This window comes from Bos mutus, chromosome 18 (assembly GCF_027580195.1).
Source record: "Bos mutus isolate GX-2022 chromosome 18, NWIPB_WYAK_1.1, whole genome shotgun sequence".
NCBI classification, from domain to species: Eukaryota; Metazoa; Chordata; class Mammalia; order Artiodactyla; family Bovidae; genus Bos; species Bos mutus.
This window is the reverse complement of record NC_091634.1, coordinates 16,184,104-16,206,035: the sequence shown is the minus strand read 5'-3', so window position 1 is coordinate 16,206,035 and position 21,932 is coordinate 16,184,104. Positions and strand designations below refer to the sequence as shown.

Here is a 21,932-nt window from a genome sequence, read left to right as displayed (position 1 = left end):
ACTAGGACCCAGGAGAAGGGAGCAGTGACCCCACAAGAGACTGACCCAGACTTGCCTATGAGTGTCCAGGAGTCTCCTGCGGAGGCGGGGGTCGGCGGTGGCCTGCTGCAGGGTTTGGGGCACTGAGTGTAGCAGTGCCTGCATGGGACCTTGTGAAGGAGGTTGCCATTATCTTCATTATCTGCATCATAGTTTGAGTGAGTGAGTGAGTGAAAGTCTCTCAGTCTGACTCTTTGTGAACCCATGGACTATATGGGATTCTCCAGGCTAGAATACTGGAGTGGGTAGCCTTTCCCTTCTCCAGGGGATCTTCCCAACCCAGGGATCGAACCCAGGTCTCCCACATTGCAGGTGGATTCTTTACCAACTGAGCCATAAGGGAAGCCCATCATAGTTTGGCCCCAGGTAAATAACAGGGAGGGAACACAGCTCCACCCATCAATAGAAAATTGGATTAAAGATTTACTGAACATAGTCCCACCCATCAGAACAAGGCCCAGTTTCCCCCTCAGTCAGTCTCTCCCATCAGAAAGCTTCCACAAGCCTCTTATCCTTCTCCATCAGAGGGCAGACTGAAAACCACAATCACAGAAAACTAACCAGACCAGTCTAATCACAGGGACCACACCCTTGTCTAACTCAATGAAACTACGAGCCATGCCGTGTAGGGCCACCCAAGACAGACGGGTCATGGTGGAGACTTCTGACAAATTTGGTCCACTGGAGAAGGGAATGGTAAACCACTTCAGTATTCCTGCCTTGAGAACCCCATGAACAGTATGAACAGTATGAAAAGGCTTTATTATAGTGCCTTTTAAAAAGTATTTATTTATTGACTGCACCAGGTCTGGGACATAGAATTTTCGATCTTCACTGCAGCATATGGGATCTTTAACTGTGGCCTTGTGGAGTCTTGTTCCATGACCAGGGATTGAACCCAGGCCCCCTGCATTGGGAGCACAGAGTCTTAGCCACTGAACCACCAGGAAAGACCCTATGGTGCCTGTTTTTAAGGTCACTTTTGTTTAGGTAAATTTATGTACCATAAAATGCACCCATCTTAAGCATAGAGTTCAGTGAGTTTTGACCACCACAGTCATCACATAGAAAATTATTATCACCCTCTCAGAAGTTTTCTCATATGTTTTGTAGTCAGTTCCTTCTCATGGCCCCAGGCAACCACTAATTGCTCTGTCCCTGTAGATTAGCTTTGCCGGTTCTAGAATTTCTACAGTACAGTGTGCATTCTTTTGAGTACAGCTTTTTCAATAAAGTCTGTTTATTTTCTATAGAGTCTATTTATGTATACATATGTGTCATAGTTTATACATTGTGTTGTAGATAACTGTGGAAAAGCATAAAACAAGTAGGATATAACAATGGCTCATAAATTCCACTTATTAGCTATTTCAGATTTAGTTGAACTCGAACTGAGTTTTTAGTATGTTTTTTCCCCACTTCTAAAATTTTTACTTTAAAAAGCATAAAGACACTTTTCTTTATTGAGATGTCTTTTACAATCCACTGTGTCCCTACAGAGAACTCTAAAACCAAGCCTCGGAGGAGCCTTGTTGATACTTGGACCAGCTTGAACCATCTGTCACTTACACACACCCCTCCACTTCTCCTCCTGAAAAAGCCCCATCTCTTTGTGTCCAATGGAGCTCACTTAACAGGCTCAGCCTAGCTCAGAATAAAAAGGACAATGGGCATGTTGTGTCTTGCAGGTGTAGGAAAAGGGTGTTGAGGAGGTTCTCACACCAGATGTCCCCTCAGCTCAAAGGGTATAGCATCGGGTTCCACAGGGTCCAGATCTCCCGCCACCTGATCATAAATTCCTCTTGCATCCTCATATCTGTCTCCAGGCCAGCGGAAATCACAGGAGTCCTGACAAGCAAAGGTGGAGTTAGAACCATAGAGAGATGCTATGGGTGAGTCATGTTTGCAGCTCTGGGGGATACACCTTCCTGCTCTACTTCACAGGAAAGAAAAATGTTTTAACTTCTAATTATAAAGGCAATTCCAACATATACAAAGAGGATAGTGATTATAATAAACCCCTGTGAACCTATCACCTAATTTCAACCTTTGGTCAATCTTGATTTATCTTTATCTCTATCATCCCTTGCTGCCACTAACTGGAATTCTTTTAAAGCAAATCCAAGATAACTCATAATTTCATGTCAAAAAGCAATTTAAATGTCATACATGTGAAACTTTTCTTTTTGAATATGGAACACATCACAAATTTGCATGTCATCCTCACACAGGGGCCATGCTAATCTTCTCTATATCATTCCAGTTTTAGTATATGTGCTGCTGAAGCAGGTATGTGAAACTTTTAATTAGCCCACGATATCATCCTAAAGAAAATCAACACTAAATATTCACTGGAAGGACTGATGCTGGGGCTGAAGCTCCAATACACTGGCCACCTGATGTGAAGAGCCAACTCATTGGAAAAGACCCTGATGCTGGGAAATATTGAAAGCAAGAGGAGAAGACAGAGAGGATGAGATAGTTGAATGGCATCATCAACTCAATGGACATGAGTTTGAGCAAACTCTGGGAGATGGTAAAGGACAGGGAAGCCCAATGTGCTGCAGTCCATGGGGTCTCAAAGAGTCAGACACAACTTAGCAACAGAACAACAACATCAGTTAGGGAATTGTGGCATGTGAGTCTTGATTCTGTTGGTTTTATGAATGTCCAAAACACTACCTCATCAAAATAGAAGAGATTAAAGGCCATGTAGGGTGGTCGTTGGAGAAGGCAATGGCACCCCACTCCAGTACTTTTGCCTGGAAAATCCCATGGACAGAGGAACCTGGTAGGCTGCAGTCCATGGGATCGCTAGAGTCGGATACGACTGAGCGACTTCACTTTCCCTTTTCACTTTCATGCATTGGAGAAGGAAATGACAACCCACTCCAGTGTTCTTGCGCACTGGTCGTTGGAGAAGGCAATGGCACCCCACTCCAGTACTTTTGCCTGGAGAATCCCAGGGACGGCGGAGCCTGGTGGGCTGCTGTCTCTGGGGTCGCACAGAGTCGGACACGACTGAAGCAACGCAGCAAAGCAGCAGCAGCAGCAGCAGGGTGGTCCTTACTGAGGATGTGCTTTGCCTTAGACTTTGGGAGAAAATGGTTGTTTTTGATCAGCAAACTTTAGAGCAAGCAGCCAAACATGGCTCGTTGCATGTTTTTGTATTGCCCAAGAATATTTTTTATATTTTTTAATTGCTGAGAAATATTTGTTAAAAAAGAGTGATACTCGTGACATGTGAGAACTATATGAAGTTCAAATTTCAGTGTCCAAAAATAAAAGTTTTATTGGAAGTTAGTCATAATTATTTATGTATTCTCTATGGCTATTTTTATGGCAGAGTTGAGTAGTTTTTAGGAAGACACTATATCCTGCAAAGCCCAAAATATTTACTATCTAGCCCTTTACAGGAAAATTGTGCAGGCTCTATCTGTGCTTTTAGAGGGCACGTGTGTTCAGCACCATGGACAGCATCGCGTTCTTTCCACAGTGGTGGGGAGGCCGGTGCCCCATTGGGAACAAAGTTACAGAGGGAAGTCTTTGGCCCACAGGTGCCAGAGCATTAGTCAAGGCCACACAGAAAGTCAGGGGTTCTGCCCCATGTCTTTCTGTGAGCCAGTAGGTGGGGTTTAGTTGGTGGTCAAGGTGCTTGTTTGTGGTCTGTGCCTGCCCAACCACCATCTTAACTTCCCTCTGGGTTCTGCATCTCTCTCCCACTCTCAGTTCAGTGGATTGAGTGGGGCTGGCCTCTAATCCCAGATGCCATATGTGGACACTGCCCCAGATTTGTCCAACTAGTATATATTCTATCTCCTGCCTCAGTGAACCAGCAACATTCAGCAACAACTATGTGAACCGAGCTAAACCACTAAGAGTCCGAGTTGGGGCTTTGGAGCGATTGGATAAGAGGCATTCTCTTTCTCTCAAGGTTTATAATCTAATAGGATAGAAACCTGGATTTGCTAGGGATTGTCTTTAGAGAGAAAATTCTGCGTAGGCCTGAAGACAATTCTGTCTCTTGACTTTTCCATTGAGTGGGTCCAAAAAGTATTTCTATCTCTCTGCTGTAACCAGTATAGTGGAGATGGCTAGTTATCCAACCAAATACACACCTTCCTTCTTCCACAGTAACAGAATCCTAGTAGGGCACAGAGCTGCCAAGTAGACTGCATTTCTCAGCCTCCTTTGCAGTTAAGGTGTGGCCATGTCCATATTCTCACCAGTGGAATAAGAGCAGTGTGTACACTTCTGGGCCTGGACCATAAGTCAGGGTCGTGCCTCTACCATGCTCTCTTTTTCCCTTTCCCACAAGCTGAAACCCCCAGTGAACTGGCCCATCCATGTAAACTTGTTCAACGCACTAGGGGATGGCAGAGGAACACAATGGAAAGAGCATGGGTTGCAGAATAACCGTGTGCAGCACAGCCACTCCCCTCTGACTGCTACACGAGAAAGAAATAGGCTGTCTTGTTTAGGCCACTGGATTATGGCCAGGCCTCTTTGCTACAGCAGCTAGCTTACCTGAACTAATACAGGCAGTAGGAGGGGGATCTCCGGCACTAACTAGGAAATATTTCTGTGGATATAAATCTCCTCACCATTTGTACTTCATCGTAGAGGGGTCCCCAGGCCCGAGATGGAGCATACACTCTTTCCACCTCATCATACAGGTGCCCAGGAAAGGCCATATTCTCCTCCTCAAGAGCCCTGAGACCTGGAATTGGAGTGGGGAGGGGGAGTGATGATCAGATAGCTAGGTCTAGATGTCAGGAGTATCAAAGGTGGGGAGAGGATGTTCCACTGTGCACACCACTCACCTAGGGGATAAGACACCTCCTCCATCGTGGGGGGAAGCTGGGGGCTGAAGTCCCTCATGGAGTGGTAATATGGCTCTACATCTGTTGTGCTAACCTGTCCACAACCCCCCCACCAATAAAAAAACATTAAGTGTTTTCCATCCTCTGACTCCATCATTCCTGGAAAGGACAATTATTAACCTAAAGCTAATGGTGGGATTTTAGTCACAGTCAATTCCCTGTCAGTGGGGTGTCAGGACCACCCCCACTTACCGTGGAGCTTCGAGTGTCCTGATCTCCAGTCCACTGGCTCTCCTCATATTCATTCCTGACTCGGTCTTCCTCTGACCTTCCAGGATGGAGGCATGGGGAGGCAGTTGGGCACTGACCCTTTGACAGCTATCACCCTCAAATCTCCTCCCCAGAGTCTTCCTTACAGACAGATATCCCCACTTACCCTGTCTCTGTCTTCTCGGAAATGCCTGAGGGAAGTAGGGGAAAAGGGGTCAGAGATACACCCCTTGAGCCCACTTGGCCCTGGGAGACCTTCAGTATGCAGCAAACCCAGAGTTCCCATCACCCTTGGACTCTGTCCCAGCAGGAGAAGGGTCTCTCCTCACCCTCAGCAAGACGCTTCAGTCTCCGCTGCCAGAGGAATCCCCCGACACAGGAGGCATTCGAAAGCAGCAAAAGACCTCCAACAGCAAGCAGCACAGGCAGCAAGGGCATCTCCGAGGGTCCTGTGGGGTGGAAGTCACCCCTCGATGAGCCCAAACAATTGGTTTCAGACTTCAATTGAGGTTCTCTGAAAAAGCCTGTCCCTGACCAAGCAAAGCCCTCCTCCTAGGTCAGGGAAGCAGATGGGCAGGGGTTTCTATGTCCACTCCTGTTTTAAAAAATGTCTTGGCTGCACCACAGGGAATGTGGGATCATAGTTCCCTGACCAGGGATTGAACCCACACCCCTTGCATTGGAAGCACAGTCTTAACCACTGGGCCACCATGAAGACCCCATGTTCACTCCTCTTGCCACCCGAGAGCAGGTGGCTCCTTTCTCAAATCAAGGCATTAGCAGTGCTACTGCTAATGCTACCTTTGTCCAAGCCCCGTGTATGGACTCAAGGAGGAACTTCAGGTCCTTAGCTGGGCATTCAAGATCTTCTATGATCAGGCCTCTTCCCACATCTTCACTCTTGCCCACCAGCTATTGACCCTCCAGCCACACAAAACTAACGGCTGGCTGTTTCCAGAATCATTGAGGCAAACCCACACATCTAAGCCTTTAAATAGTAGAGTGTCTGTCTTTAAATGTCCTTTCATCTCAAGCAAGCTTCTATTCTTTCAAACTTCATCTCAAATGACTTCCTCTTTGCACAAACTTCCATCTCAGACAACATCAGAATCCTCTGCTATATCCCCGAGGATAAGACTGAGTCCCTCTCAGCAGCCATCTGCTCAGCACCCATTTCCCCACCTCCTGCTAACAGGACTCATTTTCCTTTGCCAGTAATTACTCCCTGCTCTCAGTCTGGTTGGCTCCATAGGACTCCATGGAAGACACATGGCCTGACTTGGCCGTTAAGAGTTCCCATCCCCATTCCCACAGTGATCAGTTCAGAGACTGGCATCTGACCCAAGGTAGATTTTTGGCAGAACACCTAGGACACGCTTCGGCTAGTTGCTAAGAAGTGAAATAAAAGTTGAAGGTGTGGGAGGACTTCTCTGCCTTCTTAAGAGAAAAATCTGAGAAAGAAGTCATCAGAGTTGAAGGCAAAGTTGAGAGAGTGGGAAACTGATTCTTGGTGAACATTTTGAGTACCTGAATCCAGCCACAATTGGAGTTTCAATTTCATGAGCCAAGCCATTCTTTGTATTGTCAACAACAACTGAATTTCTGTCATTTACAACCTTCTCAGACTCTAAAGGGGATTGATTATTTGCAAAATGGTCATGATTGTCTCACTATATGCATAGTCTGAGAGCTTTCCTGGTGGGTCAGGTGATAAAGAATCTGCCTGCAAAAAAAGAGACCTGGGTTCAATCTCTGGGTGAGGAAGATCCCCTGGAGAAGGCAATGGTTACCTACCCCAATATTCTTGCCTGGAGAATCCCATGGACAAAGGAGCCTGACGATGTACTGTCCATGGGGGTCACAAATAGTTGGACATAACTGAGCAACTAACATGCGTACTCTTAAGACTTCCCCCTACACTAACTCTGAGTTGAGCCATGCCACTTGCTTCAGCCAGTAAGATACAATGAGAAGCTCAAAGGGAAATCCCTCATGGTCCAGTGGTTAAGACTCCACACTTGAAATGCAGAGGATGTGGGTTCAATCCCTGACTGAGGAGCTAAGATCCCACATGCCTCACGGCCTGGCCCAAAAATTTTTAAATAATGAATATTTAACAATTAAAATAAAAAATAATCCGAAGCTTGAAAAGTGCCTGTAAATTGGAACTTGCGCTCTCGTTGCTTTTAGGACTCTAGTGACCACCTCCATGTGAACGAGCCAAGGAGACACTTGTGACCTGGTGATCTCCAATGTCCCAATTACAAGTCAGATTGCCAGACGAGTGAGGAGAGGCTATCCTAGATCAACAGGTCCCAGCAGAGCTGCCAGCTGACCATAGCCCAGAGCAGAACTGTTCAGCCACTCACAGAATCATGAGAAATCATGTTTGTTGCTATAAGTGCCCATGTTTGGGATAGTTCGTTATGCAGCAAAAGCCAACTGACACAGGCTCTGCACAGGGAAGAGAGAAATTTTATCACATGCAGGTAAATTAGGAAAAAAGAAAATTTATCACACTCAAGTAAGAGGAAGAGCTAAGGATATGAGTGAGGGCCTGTGGGTCTGACTTAAGTCTTAAGGGATGATAGTCATAAGGCAGAGGGGGTGGGATTAGAGACCAGAAAGTTGTTTTCAAGAGGCAGAGGGCTATTTGGGGATTGAAGACTTACCTGCAGGCTGCTCTGTGGGTAGCTGGTAGTCGGGTTCTCGAGAAGGTTGGTCTAGACCTGGGAGGTGGAGATAGAGAATGAAAATTAACATCAACAAACTGAGATAAACCTTAAATATTTCTATGTCTCCTATTAAGCTTTGCAACCCAGTTTTGAGAGTTATAGGAATTAATTTCTGACTTTAGGAATATTTCAAATAGAACTGGAAATTGCTGATGATAATGATGATACTATTAATAGCCATTCTAAACCTAATGCTAATAATAAAATAATATATTGTTGATGAGTGCTTTATGGTGTAGAAGGCTCCTTTAACCTGAATTGTCAATTTGGGGGATTAATTTTTAAAAATTCAGGGTTCTCTGGATGCCTTAATATAGGTATAAGTTTTAGAGCAAGGGAGGTGAATATAGTACTACTTTATGCTTTAGTGCTTAAAGGGAAAACTGGAACAGGGAAAGAGGAGGCAACATTGTAGGGATGGGAAAGAGTCCTTACTTCCACGAGGAAAAAGTCTGCCCTATCAGAAAGGAAAAGGGGGTAAAAAGCAGGAGGAAAAGGGGACAACAGAGGTTGAGATGCTTGGATGGCATCACTGACTCGATGGACATGAGTTTGAGCAAGCTCCGGGAGTTGGTGATGGACAGGGATGCCTGGTGTGCTGCAGTCCATGGGGTTGCAAAGAGTTGGACACGACTAAGCGACTGAACTAAACTGATCAGAAAGGAAAAGATAGAAAAAGGGAACTTTCATGGGGCAAAGTAAACAAAAAGTGAGTGGGGGCATTTCTTTAAATTAGCATCTGCATAGCGCTAGCTTTGTACAGGGCCCTGTTCTAAGAGCTTTAGATATATTAATTTATATATTTCTTACAATTGTCTAAGATAGACCTTACTTTCAGCAACTGAGGTACAGAGACTGGAGACACACTTTATCTTTACAGACTGAGGCTCAAAGGTTATACTGAGTCTTCAGTACTTGCCTAAGGTCTCACACCTAGGAAGTTGCAGACCTGGGACTTGAAACCAGGTTTGTTGGAACCAGGCTCTGTGTGATTGGCCACTGCGCTGTAGTAGTCTACCAGAGTCCACATGTTCTCGTTCGTATTCAAGGAATTAATCTGTGTCATCAAAGTTGCTGAATTTATTGACATAAAGTTGTTTGTAATACCTCCTAATTTCCCCTTAATGTCTGTAGGATCAGTAGTAATGTTCCCTTTTTCATCCCTTATATTGGTTAAGAGTGGTGTCTTCTTTCTTTTTTCATCTTGATTAGCTCTATAAACATTGCTCTTTTCAAAGAATCAGCTTTTGATTTCATTATTTTATTGTTTTTCAATTTCCTAATTCATTAATTTCTGTTCTTTATTATTTCCTTCCTCTTGTCTACTTTGGGTTTAATTTGCCCTTCTTTTCCTAGTCTTTTTAGGATGGAAACTTAGTCAATTTGAAGACTTAAAAAAATCTGAGAACTTAATGCTATAAATTTCTTGCTAAGCACTGCTTTAGCTGCCCCTCACAATTTTAATTTGTTTTCATTTTCATTCAATTCAAATTCTCTTTGAATTTCCCTTGTGTCACTAATCACATTCAGACAGTATAGTCTAGTGGCAAAAACTAGTCTCTGGAGTTCATCTGCCTGAGTTTAAATTTCATCTGTAGCTCCTTCTACCTGTGTGAGTTTTGACAAGTTGATTAACCTCTCTGGACCTCAGTTTCTCCATCAGCAAAAAGGGAATAATAGTATCGACTCCACCCTATAAGTCCTCTGAGTAATTTTGCAAATTGTGCAAGAATGTCCCTTCCCACCTGGGGTGGTGATCGAGATCTGGGACGCTTTGTCAGCTAGTCCGCTGTCACCCAGGGCATTGCTGGCCAGCAACCAGACCCTGTATCGTGTAGAAGGCTGCAGCCCGGTCAGTGTGAAGGTGGTGGCCTGGGGTGGTAGGACATCCATGTAGAGGAACCCTGGAGTCTCCAGAGCCTCATACCTGCATAAAAGGGAGGGCAGTCAATCAGGAAGGTACCCCAGCCCTATTGGCTACAACCCTTTCCTTTCATGATAGAGACCTACCTGATTTGGAACCTCTGTGGCAAGCCCCCATCAAAGCCAGGCTTCCACTCCAGGCCCACTGAATATGGGGTCATGCTCACAGCCTTCAGTCCCAATGGCGGATCAGGGCGGCCTTTGAGGTGAGGGATGGGGGACATAGAGGATTCAGAAGGATTCTGGAAGATTCCTTCCAGATTCTTGCTAAGAATGATTTCAAATATGTAGTTGAGTCTCATTATTCATGGTGGTTATGTTCTCTAAAGTCAATGGGAACATTCAATTAGCAAATACCAAGCCATTGCTTCCAAGGGAAATTCAGGCTTAGACTCCCACGAGCCTCCAGTCACAACATTTTCATCAACCAATTAATGCATGATATTGTATTATGCATGTTTCTGCTTAAAGATATCTTATTTAATATACCTGTTGATTCATTAACATTGAATGAATTGCTGGAACTCAAACCTGTTCAAAGCTTACCAAACACACGTATTTTCTCCAAATGGCGCATCTCAGCCTTCCTGAGCTTAGGAACACCAGACAGCACTTTAGTGCTGTGCTTGAGGGCCATTTTATGTAGCAAAACGATTAACAAAAAGCACAAAGGTGCAAAAAGCGAGAGCTGTAAGAAGGCAGAGTGTCGTCTTGTTCCACCTCTGCTGAGAGTGTACTCATTGCGTGACTCAAATTTTTCATCCCCTCTTTACAGTCCCCTGAATGTCTGGGAAAGCAGAATGAGTATTGATTTGGGACTTATGAATAAGTTCTAACAAGTAGGCAAAACTGTAAATACAGACTCTGCCAATGATGAAGATTGACTGTATGACACATGTTTCTTGTAGTGGACTTTTGTGTCTATCTCATATCCATTCCCCTCATTTCTTCTGGTTACAGAACACTGAATACCCATTGGAGAGTCACTCGCCCACATTCTCAGGCCACGTGCATCTGATGGAAGTGACTCCCCTCCTTGTAGGATGGACACATGACTGGGTCTGGTCAACAAGAACAACAATCAGGTTGTCTTCCTTTCACCACCTGATTGGTCAGGAATGGGCTGGGAGTCAAGGGGAGCCAGTGGATCTTAATTCTAGTACTTTCATGCCACTGTTAGGAAGCCTTACAAGATAGCCAACACAGAGAAAAGTAGTCCAGAGAGATGGAGAGTTCTTGATGACAGCTGAACCTAGATCCAGCGACTCCTGAAAATCTACTTTTCAGTTGCATTGCATTCAGTCACTCAGTCATGACTCTTTGTGACCCCGTGGACTGTAGCATGACAGGCTCTTCTGTCCATGGGGTTCTCCAGGCAAGAAAACTGGAGTGGGTTGTCATTTCCTTCTCCAGGGGATCTTCCCAGAACAGGGATCGAACCTGTGTCTCCTGCACTGGCAGGTGGGTTCTTTCCACTGAGCCACCAGGCTTGGGGCGATAAGAAACCCCTTCCATTTTTTCCTTTGTTGTCAGTTTCCGTAAAAAATCCAGTCTCTAATGGGACTTTTGGAGCAGGCAAAAACTCCATCCTCATTCATAAACACTTCTCAGGTTTCAGGAACACTGTCATTCTGGGACCAACCAGAGACCGGGGGATTGACTTAGGGGATTACCCTCCCAGCAGCCTCCCAGCCCTCTCCCACCATACTGATGCTGACGAGTTGAATGTTGGTGTGGTCCGAGCCGAGGGGGTTGGTGGCTATGCATGTGAAGAGGGCATAGTCCTGGGCTGCAGACACGTTGGCAATGGTCAGAAGGCTACTGTGGACGCCACCCTGGTGGTATGTGTGCTCTGTGTACCTGGAGCGGAGATGCAGCAGGGACTCAGGGAGGGTGACTGGGGCTGGGGGATCGAAGTTAGGGCTGGAGTGCTACCTGGTTCGGCCTGGACTCACCTTGGATCCTGGAGATCCAGAGGGACCCCGTTTTTGGTCCAAGTGAAGACGATGTTGGGGACGCCTCGGGCACGACAGTGAAGGGTGGCAGAACTAGTGCTGTCCCCAGCTGCAGCCACTTTCGTTAGGGGAGCGGGATGCTCCACATGGGGGGCAACTGGAGGGGTTGGAGCTCAACATGAGGTGTATGGAAGGACATGATATGTGAATTTAGTGGCAGGCCTTGAAGTTAGGGCTTTGGTTGTTACTCACATCTGACAACAAGACGGACCAGCCCTCGGGCTGGAGGTGCCACCCCATTGTCCACAATGCATTGGTAAGCACCAGCCTGGGTCAGCTTGGCATGGTGAATACGAAGACGCCCTGTGGATCCCTTTGACATCTTCTCCATGTCATCCAGATTCTGGTCCTCCCCTTCTTCTCCCTAGAGGTCCAAGACTTGGGAGATTGTCCCCAGGTCCAGCCCCAGCTCCATTAGCCCTCAAACTGAGTCCCCATCTGCAGCCTCTATCTCCCAGCCACAATCACTCTTCCTAGCAAAGAAAAAAATTTCCCTGTCATTCCACCCAATCATTCATTTATTTATCCAACCATTCATGCATGGATCCATCCGTTCAGCCACCAATCCAGTCAACTACTCATCCATCCATTTACTCAACCATTCTTGCTTGGAACCTTCTATTCACCCATCCATCAATGTATTTAACCATCCACCTATCTGTCAATTCATTCATTTATCCATACAGCCATCAATCTTCCCTTCCATTCATTCATCCATTCACCCATCATTCATCTAACCATTTGGTTCCTTCTACCCATCCATTCACCCTTCTATCTACTTATCCACTCCATCTATTCACTCAAACACATGCACATCAATACATCCATGCATCTGTTCATCAATTTATCTAGCTGCCTATTTATCCATCTCTCCATTGGCCTGTGCACCCACCCATCTATCCATCCATTTATCCATTTTCCTTCCATAGACATCTTTTCCACCGATGCTGTATCTACCCATCCATCTACTCTCTAATCTAATCAATCTACTCATTTCTCTCATTCAATCATCTAATTGCCTAATTTATTGATCCATTTATCCACTCATTCACTTGCTTATTTGTCTATCTGTTCTTCCATCCACTCATTCATCTATCTACTAACTCATCCACCCACCACGTATCCATCCATATATCCAACCATGTACCCCCCACCCACCTGATTATCTATTCACTTATGCACTTATCCATCTACCATTCAACAGTTAGTTCTTCGAGCATGTCCTGACAACTACAGTTATATAGGGTCATAAAGCCCCTCCTCTCGAGGAGCTTACAGTCAAGAAATCACATCTCCCAGCCCACACCTCTATTTACCAAAGGTTAGATCCTCACCAGCCTCTCCCAGTTGAACATCTCAGGAAGGATGGGATTGGCATCCACAGTGCAGACTATGTCCACAGAATCCCCAACATTCACCTCAGTGGGGTCTTGGAGAGCTCGGATGGTGGGAGCATCTAGGGAAGGCAGGAGCTTGGGGAAGGCATTTGGGCCCAGACAGGCCATGGTGGAAGAGGGCTCCAAGGTGGGAGGGGTGTCTTAGAGGTGCCCAGGAAAGTTACGAGTGTGATCAAGTCTGCCTTTAGAATAAAGTTCTCCGTGTTAGTGAGGTTGTCCCCACCGTCTACTATGCTACTGTAGTGACAAGAGTAGGTCTGATGGACTTCCAGAATTGCGTGGATTGGCTTGGCTTCCTGACCGGAGTAGGTGGGCAGAGATTCTACAAAGGGTCTCTCTAATGGGCACGTTTCCCAAAGTGGGCGTGGCTCCGTCACAGTAGGGTCTCCCAGAATGGGGAGGTTTCCAGGATGGGTATATCCCTTGGGTGGGCGGAGCTTCCATAAAGAGGAAACTCCACAGCGGGCAAGACTCCCTGGGTGGGCGGGGCTTCCGTGATGGGCGGGGCTCCCAGAGCTCCTTAGTTTCCTACGGTGATGAGGGGTCTCACATTGTACATCCAGTCTCACGAGAGCTTCCGCCGTGCCCTCCGAGTTCTGACAGTGCAACTGGTAAAGGCCATCGTCAGCGCGGGTCACATTCCATAGCTGCAGCGCTCCACCAGACAGGATACGATGCCGAGGGCCGCCAGCTGTGGGAAGTAAAGGTGAGGAGCTTGCTAAATCCGCCCTCAACCCCGTCCGGGAGTCCTGGAGACCTGCGCCCCTCTCCATGCCCCCTCCGTGCACCTGGGCTGAGTCGGTAGCCGCGGAAGGTCCAGTTGAAGGCCTCCGGGGCGGGGTTGGCAGACACGGAGACGGGCAGCAGTGCCTCGCCCTGCTCCACCGCGGTCACCACAAGCACCTGCTCCCCCAGGAACTCTGGAGGGTCTGCGAACGAGGAGGCCCCGCGGGGAGTCAAGATTGTTAAGGTTCGGGCCCGGGGATGGATTTGAGATCAGGTGCAGGTATAAAGGGTTAAAGTCGAGGTCTCGCCGAGATTTTAAGCTTGTGGACAAGGGAGCAATTAAGTTCAGACCTGAGATGGGGGGTTAGGTTCAGAGAGACCAGAGTCAGACTGAAGGATGGAAACAGGGTTCGGGATACGGGTCAAGGTCAGGGGTTAGGATACAGGACAAAAAAGGAAGATGGGGGATGGGCAGGATAGGAATCGGTGCAGGTCGAGTGTCAGGATAAAGAGCAGGAAAGTTTCTGAAGTTAAGAATGAAAGTCAAAGACAGTATCCAAGTATTGTACTATATTGAATTGTATATTGTAACCCAAGTATTGTAGTATAGGGTCAGATAGGTATCAAGAGGGATGCCAGGCCTGCGCACGTACACAGCACGTTGAGGCGGTAGAAGGCGCTCACGGTTTCCCGCAGCTCGGTGCTGTGGGCGCTACAGGTCACGCGGTGGCCGTGGTCACTGGATGAGAGTCTCAGAAGGACGCTCCTAGCGGCGGCGGAACCTTTGAATGGAGCCCGGCGGGGCTGGGCGGCCACACCTTCCAGCCTGCAGACCGGGCCGGGAGCGGGACCAGAGCTAGAGTCTGGGTACTGGGTGCCGGGTACCAGGCAGGACGGCAAGTCGGGCGGGGGCAGGTTTCTGACTGTAAAGGAATGTGATCAGAACCAGGGAGGGACGGGGGTTGTCGCACACTTACCTCTCCCCCTCCTTGTCCCACGACAAGTTGACTGGAGGGTTGCTGCTAACGCTGACGCACGTCAAGTTTAAGGCATCCCCGGGGCGTAGCGTCGACGCGTTGGCCAGGATCGTCACATTTGTCGGGGGGACTTCGGGAACAGGTGGGAGGAGCGAGGCTCAGAGGTGAAGAGGAGGGACTCAGGCCCCGCCCAGCCGCGAGTGCGTCCTGGGCTCTTCAGCATCCACCCCTCCCCCAGCCGCCTCCACTCCCCCACCCCACCAGCCAAGGCTCCCTCTCAGTTCCCCGCCGCAGCAGCCCTCCCAGCCCCGCAGTGCGCCCCCTCACACTGCACCACGAGCTGCGTGGACGCGCTGAGCTGGCCGGCTTTGCACGTGAACTTGGCCTGGTTGTCCGACGGACCCGTGATCAGCACCAGCTCTCGGGAGAAGATGCTCCCCGACTTCTCCACACTTCCCAGCTGCACCCGCCGTGGTTCCTGGGGCGGCCGCGGTTCGGTCACGGTGCGCGAGTCCTAAGGGCCGAGACTGACTGGGGGACCAAGGGGAGCCCTGCCATCCCCGCCTCCCGAGACGTCCCCATTAGGTGGGCTGCCTCCAGCCCAGATAAATAAAGCCGTTGTGTGGTGAGGAAAAGGCGCCCCCTTCGGTGAGCATCGGCTAAGGCAGAGGAATGGGGACTAGAATTGAGCAGACCCCACCCGGCATCTCTCCCGTCTACTGGGTCCCTGGAGCCCCGAGATTTTGCAGTCTGAACCTGCCTCCAGTCCCACGCTTCACCCCCCACTCCCGCCCCGCTCCTCTGCTCTCTGGAGGGCTGCAACTGTCGGTGCCCTCGGCCGACCCTCAGCCCCACTCCTCGAAATTCATTCCAACTATATTTACCAAACCTCCTACACCGGGAAACTCCCTTGGAATTCCCAAACCTTTCCCAGAATTTCTTCATTTTTGCCTCTCCTTAACTCTTTTTCTTAAAATCCAAAGCTTCCTCAAAGATTTCGTTTGATCTTTCCTTTAATTCCATTCCCTGGTCACGGATTTCTGAATCCACTAATGGCTTCTTCTTATCCTAGTCCTTTACTTGAATCCTTTGTGTTGCCCTAATTCTTGGCATTTCCCCATCCAATTAAACGAGAGTCCCTTGGACAGAGATCAAACCAGTCAATAGGATTCAACCTTGAATGTTCAGTGGAAGGACTGATGCTGAAGCTCCATATTTTGGCCACCTGATGCAAACAGCCAGCTCATTGGAAAAGACCCTGATAATGGGAAAGATTAGGGCAGGAGGAGAAGGGGGTGACAAAGGATGAGGTGGTTGGACGGCATCACCGATTCAATGGACGTGAGTTTTTGCAAACTCTGGGAGATAATGAAGGACAGGGAAGCCTGGTGTGCTGCCGTCCGTGGAGTTGCAAAGAGTTGCAAAGAGTCGGACACAGCTGAGCAACTGAACAACAACAAAATGAAATTTAATTTCATTCCTAGAATTCCTAGTCTTTCCCCCAGAATTTCCACTAGATTCCTAGTTTCCCAAGATTCTCCAAGAATTCAGTCAGAATTCTTAAATTTTAATGAAATTTCATTTTCTTACTCCCAATCCCAAGAATTCGACTTAATATTAAAATTAGTGATTTTTCAAATGTTCTATAGAATTACTAGTCTTTCCCCTTTATCCACCTTTGTCTTTGTTTCTGGAATTCTTACTCTTTCCCTAAAATTCTAGCCATTTTACCTGTATTCCAAGGTTTCATCAGAATCTCCTTTAGTTGTAATGAAATTTATTCCCTTTTCTCTAGAATTCCCATTCCTGATCCAGAATTCTTTAATTCTAGAATTCTTACTATTTTCCCAGAATTTCCTCAGTTTTCCTAAGATTGGATTTAATTCTCACGGCGTTTGTCTTTTCAGTTCCCTGCTGAAACTCAAAATCTCCGGTATTTTTCAAGAAACTCAGGTTGCCCTAGACTCTGGAGGAGAGAAAGAGCTTCATCTTTCCCCCATGTTCCTGGCCACCCCACAACCCTTCTTGCTGGGCACCAACCTTGTACCAGGTGAGGGAAGGGTCTGGGTTGCCTCCAATGGCCAAACACACCAGCCTCACCCGGTTCCCAGCCCGGAGGCGCTGCCCCTCTGGAGGGCCTTCAATCCACAGCTTCTGGGCAGGATCTGTGGGGAAAGCTAGGTAGAGTGACTTCTCTCTGGGCTGGGGCCTGAGGTTGAGGGTCTTGAAGGATTGGGGTACCCCCGGGCAAGGGTGGAGGCTCACATTTCACATTTAGGGTAAGCGACTTCTTGAAGGTCTCTTTGGTGAAAGCCTCGCTAAAGGCCTCACACGTGAGGGTCAGACCGTTGTCCTCCCGTCGCGCCAGGAATGTCAGGTTAGACATGGAGATGTGGCCACCATGCAGGCCCTGGCAGGGATCGGGCTTCAGATTTGGGGACTAGGGAACCCCCATCCATGATACCAGCCCAGGTCACAACAGGGACCCATGAATCATCTCCACTGACTCATTTGTTAGACCCAGGGGGCCCTGGACGCCAGTCCAGGCTCCCCAGGGATCAAGGCTTCCCAGATTCCAGACCCCTCCTCTCCCGGATCCAGGAGATGTGCCCTCAGCTCCCTCCACCCTTGGACCCAGGAGCCTGACCCCCGCCTCACGTCCATGACCGTCTCCTCGCTGGGCTGCAGCTGCCGCCAGCCCAGCCACCATCGCAGGAGGACCCGTGGGCGACTGGACTTGGTGATGCAGGAGAGTGTCACGTTCTTGTTCTCAGACTGGGACGCAGATCCCAAGATAGTAATGGCGCTGGGAGGGACTGCAGGGATGAACGGAGGAGAGACACTAAGCTGGGCTGGAAAGCTCACAGATCAGCCCAGACAGACAGGAGACTGGGGACAGATGATGAGGTCTTTGGCATCCGACCGGCATGGTTTGGGGGCACAAACAGATGGTTCCCTGGGGCATAGACTGACAACAGATGGGCAGCTGGCACCAGGACTCACAGGTGACCTGCAGCGTGACCCCACGTTCCTGGATCCCTGAAGATACACTGTTGTAGGCCTCGCAGCTGAGCCTCGCCCCATGGTCTTCCGGCCTCACGATCATCACTAAGAGGCTGCGCGCCACCGCCTGAGCATGTTCTGTGCCCCATGCTGTGGACACGGGCTGGCCATTCTGGAGACACGGACAGGCCTGGGCCAGCTCGGAGCCAGCACCTGGCCCCCACCCTTCCCCCCACCTCCATGCCGCCTTTGCCCTCACCTTCAGCCACTGCAGTGTGGCTAGCGGATTCCCCCCTCGGGCCGTGCACAACAGCTCCAGGCTCTGCCCTGCCCGCACCTGCCCCTCATCCAGGCCTGGCCATTCTATGACGGGCGGTCCTGGGGGGACTGGGGAGCAACTGTCACTCAGTGGGCCTGGGGAGTCCATCCATTCTTTTCAAGTCCCACAACCTGCCGCTGAACCCCCATGTTTCTCCCTTGAGAACCTGAGCCTTCCATAATCCCTGTGCTCCCCGGGCCCCCCATTTCCTGTTCCCCAACAGCCGACTCAGTTCTCCACTTACACAGAACATTCATGGTGAATGAAGCCTTGATAGGGGTATCCAAAGCTGGGCTGGATCCTTCACAGACCAGTAACTGCCCATTATCCGAGCTCTGGGGTGTCACCCTAGGGTGAGAAATTGGGGTTCTTAAGTCAATTATCATCTGAAATTTGGGTGGTCAAGGTAGAGAGGTGGGGATCCCAGGTCCCTACACCTAGTTTAAGTCTCTATGGTGATTTCCTTTAGGATCTAGAGCTCCGTGGAAGAGAGCTGAGGGTCAGCAGTGAGAATGGAGGTCCCAGAGGCCCACACCTGGCCAAAACCTTTGTACTTGATACTCTGGAACTAGGGTTCCTACAAAGAAGTTTTAGAGCATCCAGGTGGGGAATTGGGTCCCAGATGTACCTACCTGACCCAAGTTCCCATGCATGAGTCCCTAGGATATGGGGTTTTCATGGAGAAACTTGGAGGATCAGGCTGAGCGGGGGGCATCCCAGTTTCCATACCTGGCTGTGGCCTCCGTGGTGAAGAGTTTCTGCTGGGACCCCTCATTCACATTAGCAGAGATACCGGAAATTGTTTGTCCACCTTGGGGTTAACAAGAAGGCTAGACGAGTGGCAGGTTTCCCCCAGGGTAGATCCTGGAGGCCTGGCCTGAAAGCCTTCAGGATGAACATACAGCCCCCTCCCTCCTGGTTCTGGAGGCGAAACACCAGCTTCATTCTCTCTGCACATTCTGGCTTCCTTGAATCCCGGAGGCCCCAGGACTGGGTCCTGGGCCTCTCCTGTCCCCTCCCCTCCTTGCCAGGTTGTATCACCCACCCCTAGCTTCTCGTGTCTGCACCAAAAAGACACACATATCTCTGTCCGGAGCCTCAGCTTCTTCCCTGAGTCCTGGTCCAGCAATTATGAAAATTCTCAGTCCTTTCCCTGGATGTCCCCTCCCACTCACCGGGGCCCACACCACCCTCAGCATCTCCCCATGCCTGCTCCTTCATCCCATCTCAGGAGGGCCCTGATCACAGATACACACCCTCCCCACTCCAGGGGCTTCACACTGCCCCCACCAGTTCACCCACACTCACTCAGGAGAAAGGTGATGTCAGGTGCTGGCTTGGCGTCCCCAGACACACAGCTGACCGTGTACTCCTGCCCAGCTACCCATGTGACTGTGGTCCCTGCTTCAGGGGTCAGCTGAAGCACCTTGGGGGGCACTGGTGAGAAAGGGTCTGGGGTGAGCTGGAACCGCCCAGAGGGATATAAGGGTTTGGGCTTTGAGTCTGAGGAAGCGGGGGCGGGGCTGGAGGCTTGGACTCCCCAACTCTGGAGATGGTGAGGGCGGAAGTCCAGACTCATGGGTCCTGGGGGGTCTCTCATTCATACCCAGGATGGAGAGGATCACTCTGGGAGACACGAGCTCAGGGCCTGTCTCTGAGCGGCCGACCTGGCACTCATACTCTGCATCATCGCTGAGGTCACACGCTTCAATATGCAGGTGGAATTCACCTGCAGGTAGGACCCAAGGTCAGGGCCGAGGTCAGCCTTGGCTGGTGGCTCAGGATCTCAGGGTCTGGCCCCTTACCTTTAGCAGGGTCTCCCTCCAGGCGATACCGCGGGAAGCTGGGGATCCTAGGATCGGGGCCGAGGAGCAGCCCGTCTTTGGCCCATTGCACCGCGCTGCCAGGGGCGCGGACCCCGCACCGCAGTTCAGCAACAGCCCCCTCCACCACTGTCAAGTTTTCGGGCAGAGCCCAGAAGCCTCGGGGGGCTGAGGCCAGGATTGGCACCTGGGTCAGGCCTGGGGACACAGAGGTGTCAGTAGGAGAGGGCAGAGAGTCTGTCTGGAGAAGGGGCCACGGGAATGAGGGCCACCTGGCTCTGGTCACAGCCCAGGCTCCCACTCACCTGTCATCAGAAGCCCCAGGAGCAGTAGTGCAGCCTTGAAGTGGGTGCTCAGGGCCATCCCAGGTCCTCTGTCTTTGGTGTCTGCCGTATCCACGCCCACCTCCTGTGTCTGCCTGCCTTTCTCTGGGTCCCTCTTTATGTCTGCCCCTTACTTTTCTCTTTGTTTCTCTTTTTCTGTCTCCTTCTTTCTTTCTCTATTTCTCTCTTCCTGCCCTTTCTCTATTTCTGCTGTCCCTCCTGTATTCTATCTCATGCTCCTTCCTGCTCTAAGGTTCTCTTTCTCTCTCTCAGTCTCTATCTCCTTTCCCAAAGTCAGTCTCTGTTGCTCTTTTTTCTCTCATGCCACTCCCACCCCTGGTCTCCACTCACAGCCCCTCAGGGAGGACCCACCGCTGAACCCGGCAGGCCCCGTGAGCCCAGGAGAGCGAAGATGCAGTCAGTGGCAGAACTGGGCCTGTTCTCAGTCGATCTCGTCCTCACACTGCTCATCCTCACCTCCCCCAGGCACCCTCTTGAGTCTCCAGCTTCAGGCCTCTGCCGGAGGGCTCCTCCCAGCACAGCTGGAGCAAGAAATCCCCTGTCAGCACATGCCAGGCACATCCCTCGGTCCCTCCCTAGCCCCCATGACCCCAGGGGCCTGTCTTGGCCAGGGGTAAATGGAAGCAGGTCAGACCCAGGAGGTCCCAACACAGCATGGGGAGCAGAGAGCTGGGCCTAGCCTGGGGGTAAGACTCCCCCACTTTTCCTACCCTGGTACCTGACCTTCAAGTCCCTTCCTTACTTTTTTTTTTTATTAAAAACTTTAAAAAAATAATTTTATTTGTCTATTTTTTGGCTGTGCTGGGTCTTCGTTACTGGACAGTTTTAGTCTAGTTGCAGACAGTGGGGGTTACTCTGTAGTCATGGTGCACAGGCTTCTCATTATGGTGGCTTCTCGTGTTGCGGGGCACAGGCACTAGGGCATTCGGGCTTCAGTAGTTGTGGCATGCGGGCTCGGTAGTCGCCTCTCCCGGGCTCTAGAGCACAGGCTCAGTAGTTGTGGTGCAGAGGCTTAGCTGCTCCGAAGTATGTGGGATATTCCTGGATCAGGGATCAAAGCTGTGTCTCCTGCATCGGCAGGTGGATTCTTTACCACTGAGTCACCGGGGAAGCCCCTCTTCCTTCCTTGAGTAGACACCTCCCTCTCGATGAGATTATGAATCTCTGCTGAGGAGTGTGCAAGTATGTGTGAGAGACTGGGAGAGTGCATATAGCTGTGCACACACATGTGAAATGCACATAAGTGAACATGCCTGGGGAAGTTGATAGTGAACTGGGATCTTTGAAAACTTGTGCAGTGTTTGTGTGTGTTTGTAAATGTCTCAGGTGTAAACATGCTGGGCAATCAGAGTGGGTGGGAATGAAAGGTAGGGTCCGAGGCCACCAGCACTGAGCCCAATGTGCAAACGCTTTGGCACGGGTCTTGTGAGTTCTAGTTCACGTAGCTTCCCTCGGTCTCTTTCTGTCTCTTCTTTCCTTCTGGATGTCTCTGTCTCTCTCCCTCCCTCAGTTCATCTTGATTTATTTTCTTTTCTCCA

The 21,932-nt window shown here is 49.5% G+C and overlaps 1 protein-coding gene and 1 non-coding gene across 2 annotated transcripts; both read right to left on the bottom strand.

Moving 5' to 3' along the window:
- Positions 1 to 1,621: 1,621 nt before the first annotated feature.
- NPHS1 (NPHS1 adhesion molecule, nephrin) lies at positions 1,622 to 20,661 on the bottom strand. Its single transcript, XM_070387815.1, has 29 exons — positions 20,356 to 20,661; positions 20,033 to 20,248; positions 19,834 to 19,956; positions 19,536 to 19,664; positions 18,957 to 19,038; positions 18,472 to 18,575; positions 18,168 to 18,295; positions 17,909 to 18,080; positions 17,564 to 17,721; positions 17,171 to 17,315; positions 16,946 to 17,070; positions 15,233 to 15,419; positions 14,906 to 15,035; positions 14,582 to 14,754; positions 13,991 to 14,131; positions 13,753 to 13,893; positions 13,140 to 13,261; positions 11,998 to 12,169; positions 11,746 to 11,902; positions 11,499 to 11,650; positions 9,878 to 9,989; positions 9,613 to 9,794; positions 7,805 to 7,861; positions 5,462 to 5,581; positions 5,299 to 5,323; positions 5,115 to 5,190; positions 4,859 to 4,956; positions 4,644 to 4,752; positions 1,622 to 1,887 (listed from the first exon to the last, which is right to left on the bottom strand). Exons 1-29 carry the CDS (start codon positions 20,411 to 20,413, stop codon positions 1,756 to 1,758), a joined length of 3,726 nt encoding a protein of 1,241 aa, XP_070243916.1. The 5' UTR covers positions 20,414 to 20,661; the 3' UTR covers positions 1,622 to 1,755.
- On the bottom strand, positions 2,226 to 2,328 carry LOC138991902 (U6 spliceosomal RNA). The gene has a single exon (XR_011467797.1). It is a non-coding gene; the product is annotated as a U6 spliceosomal RNA (small nuclear RNA).
- Positions 20,662 to 21,932: the final 1,271 nt, after the last annotated feature.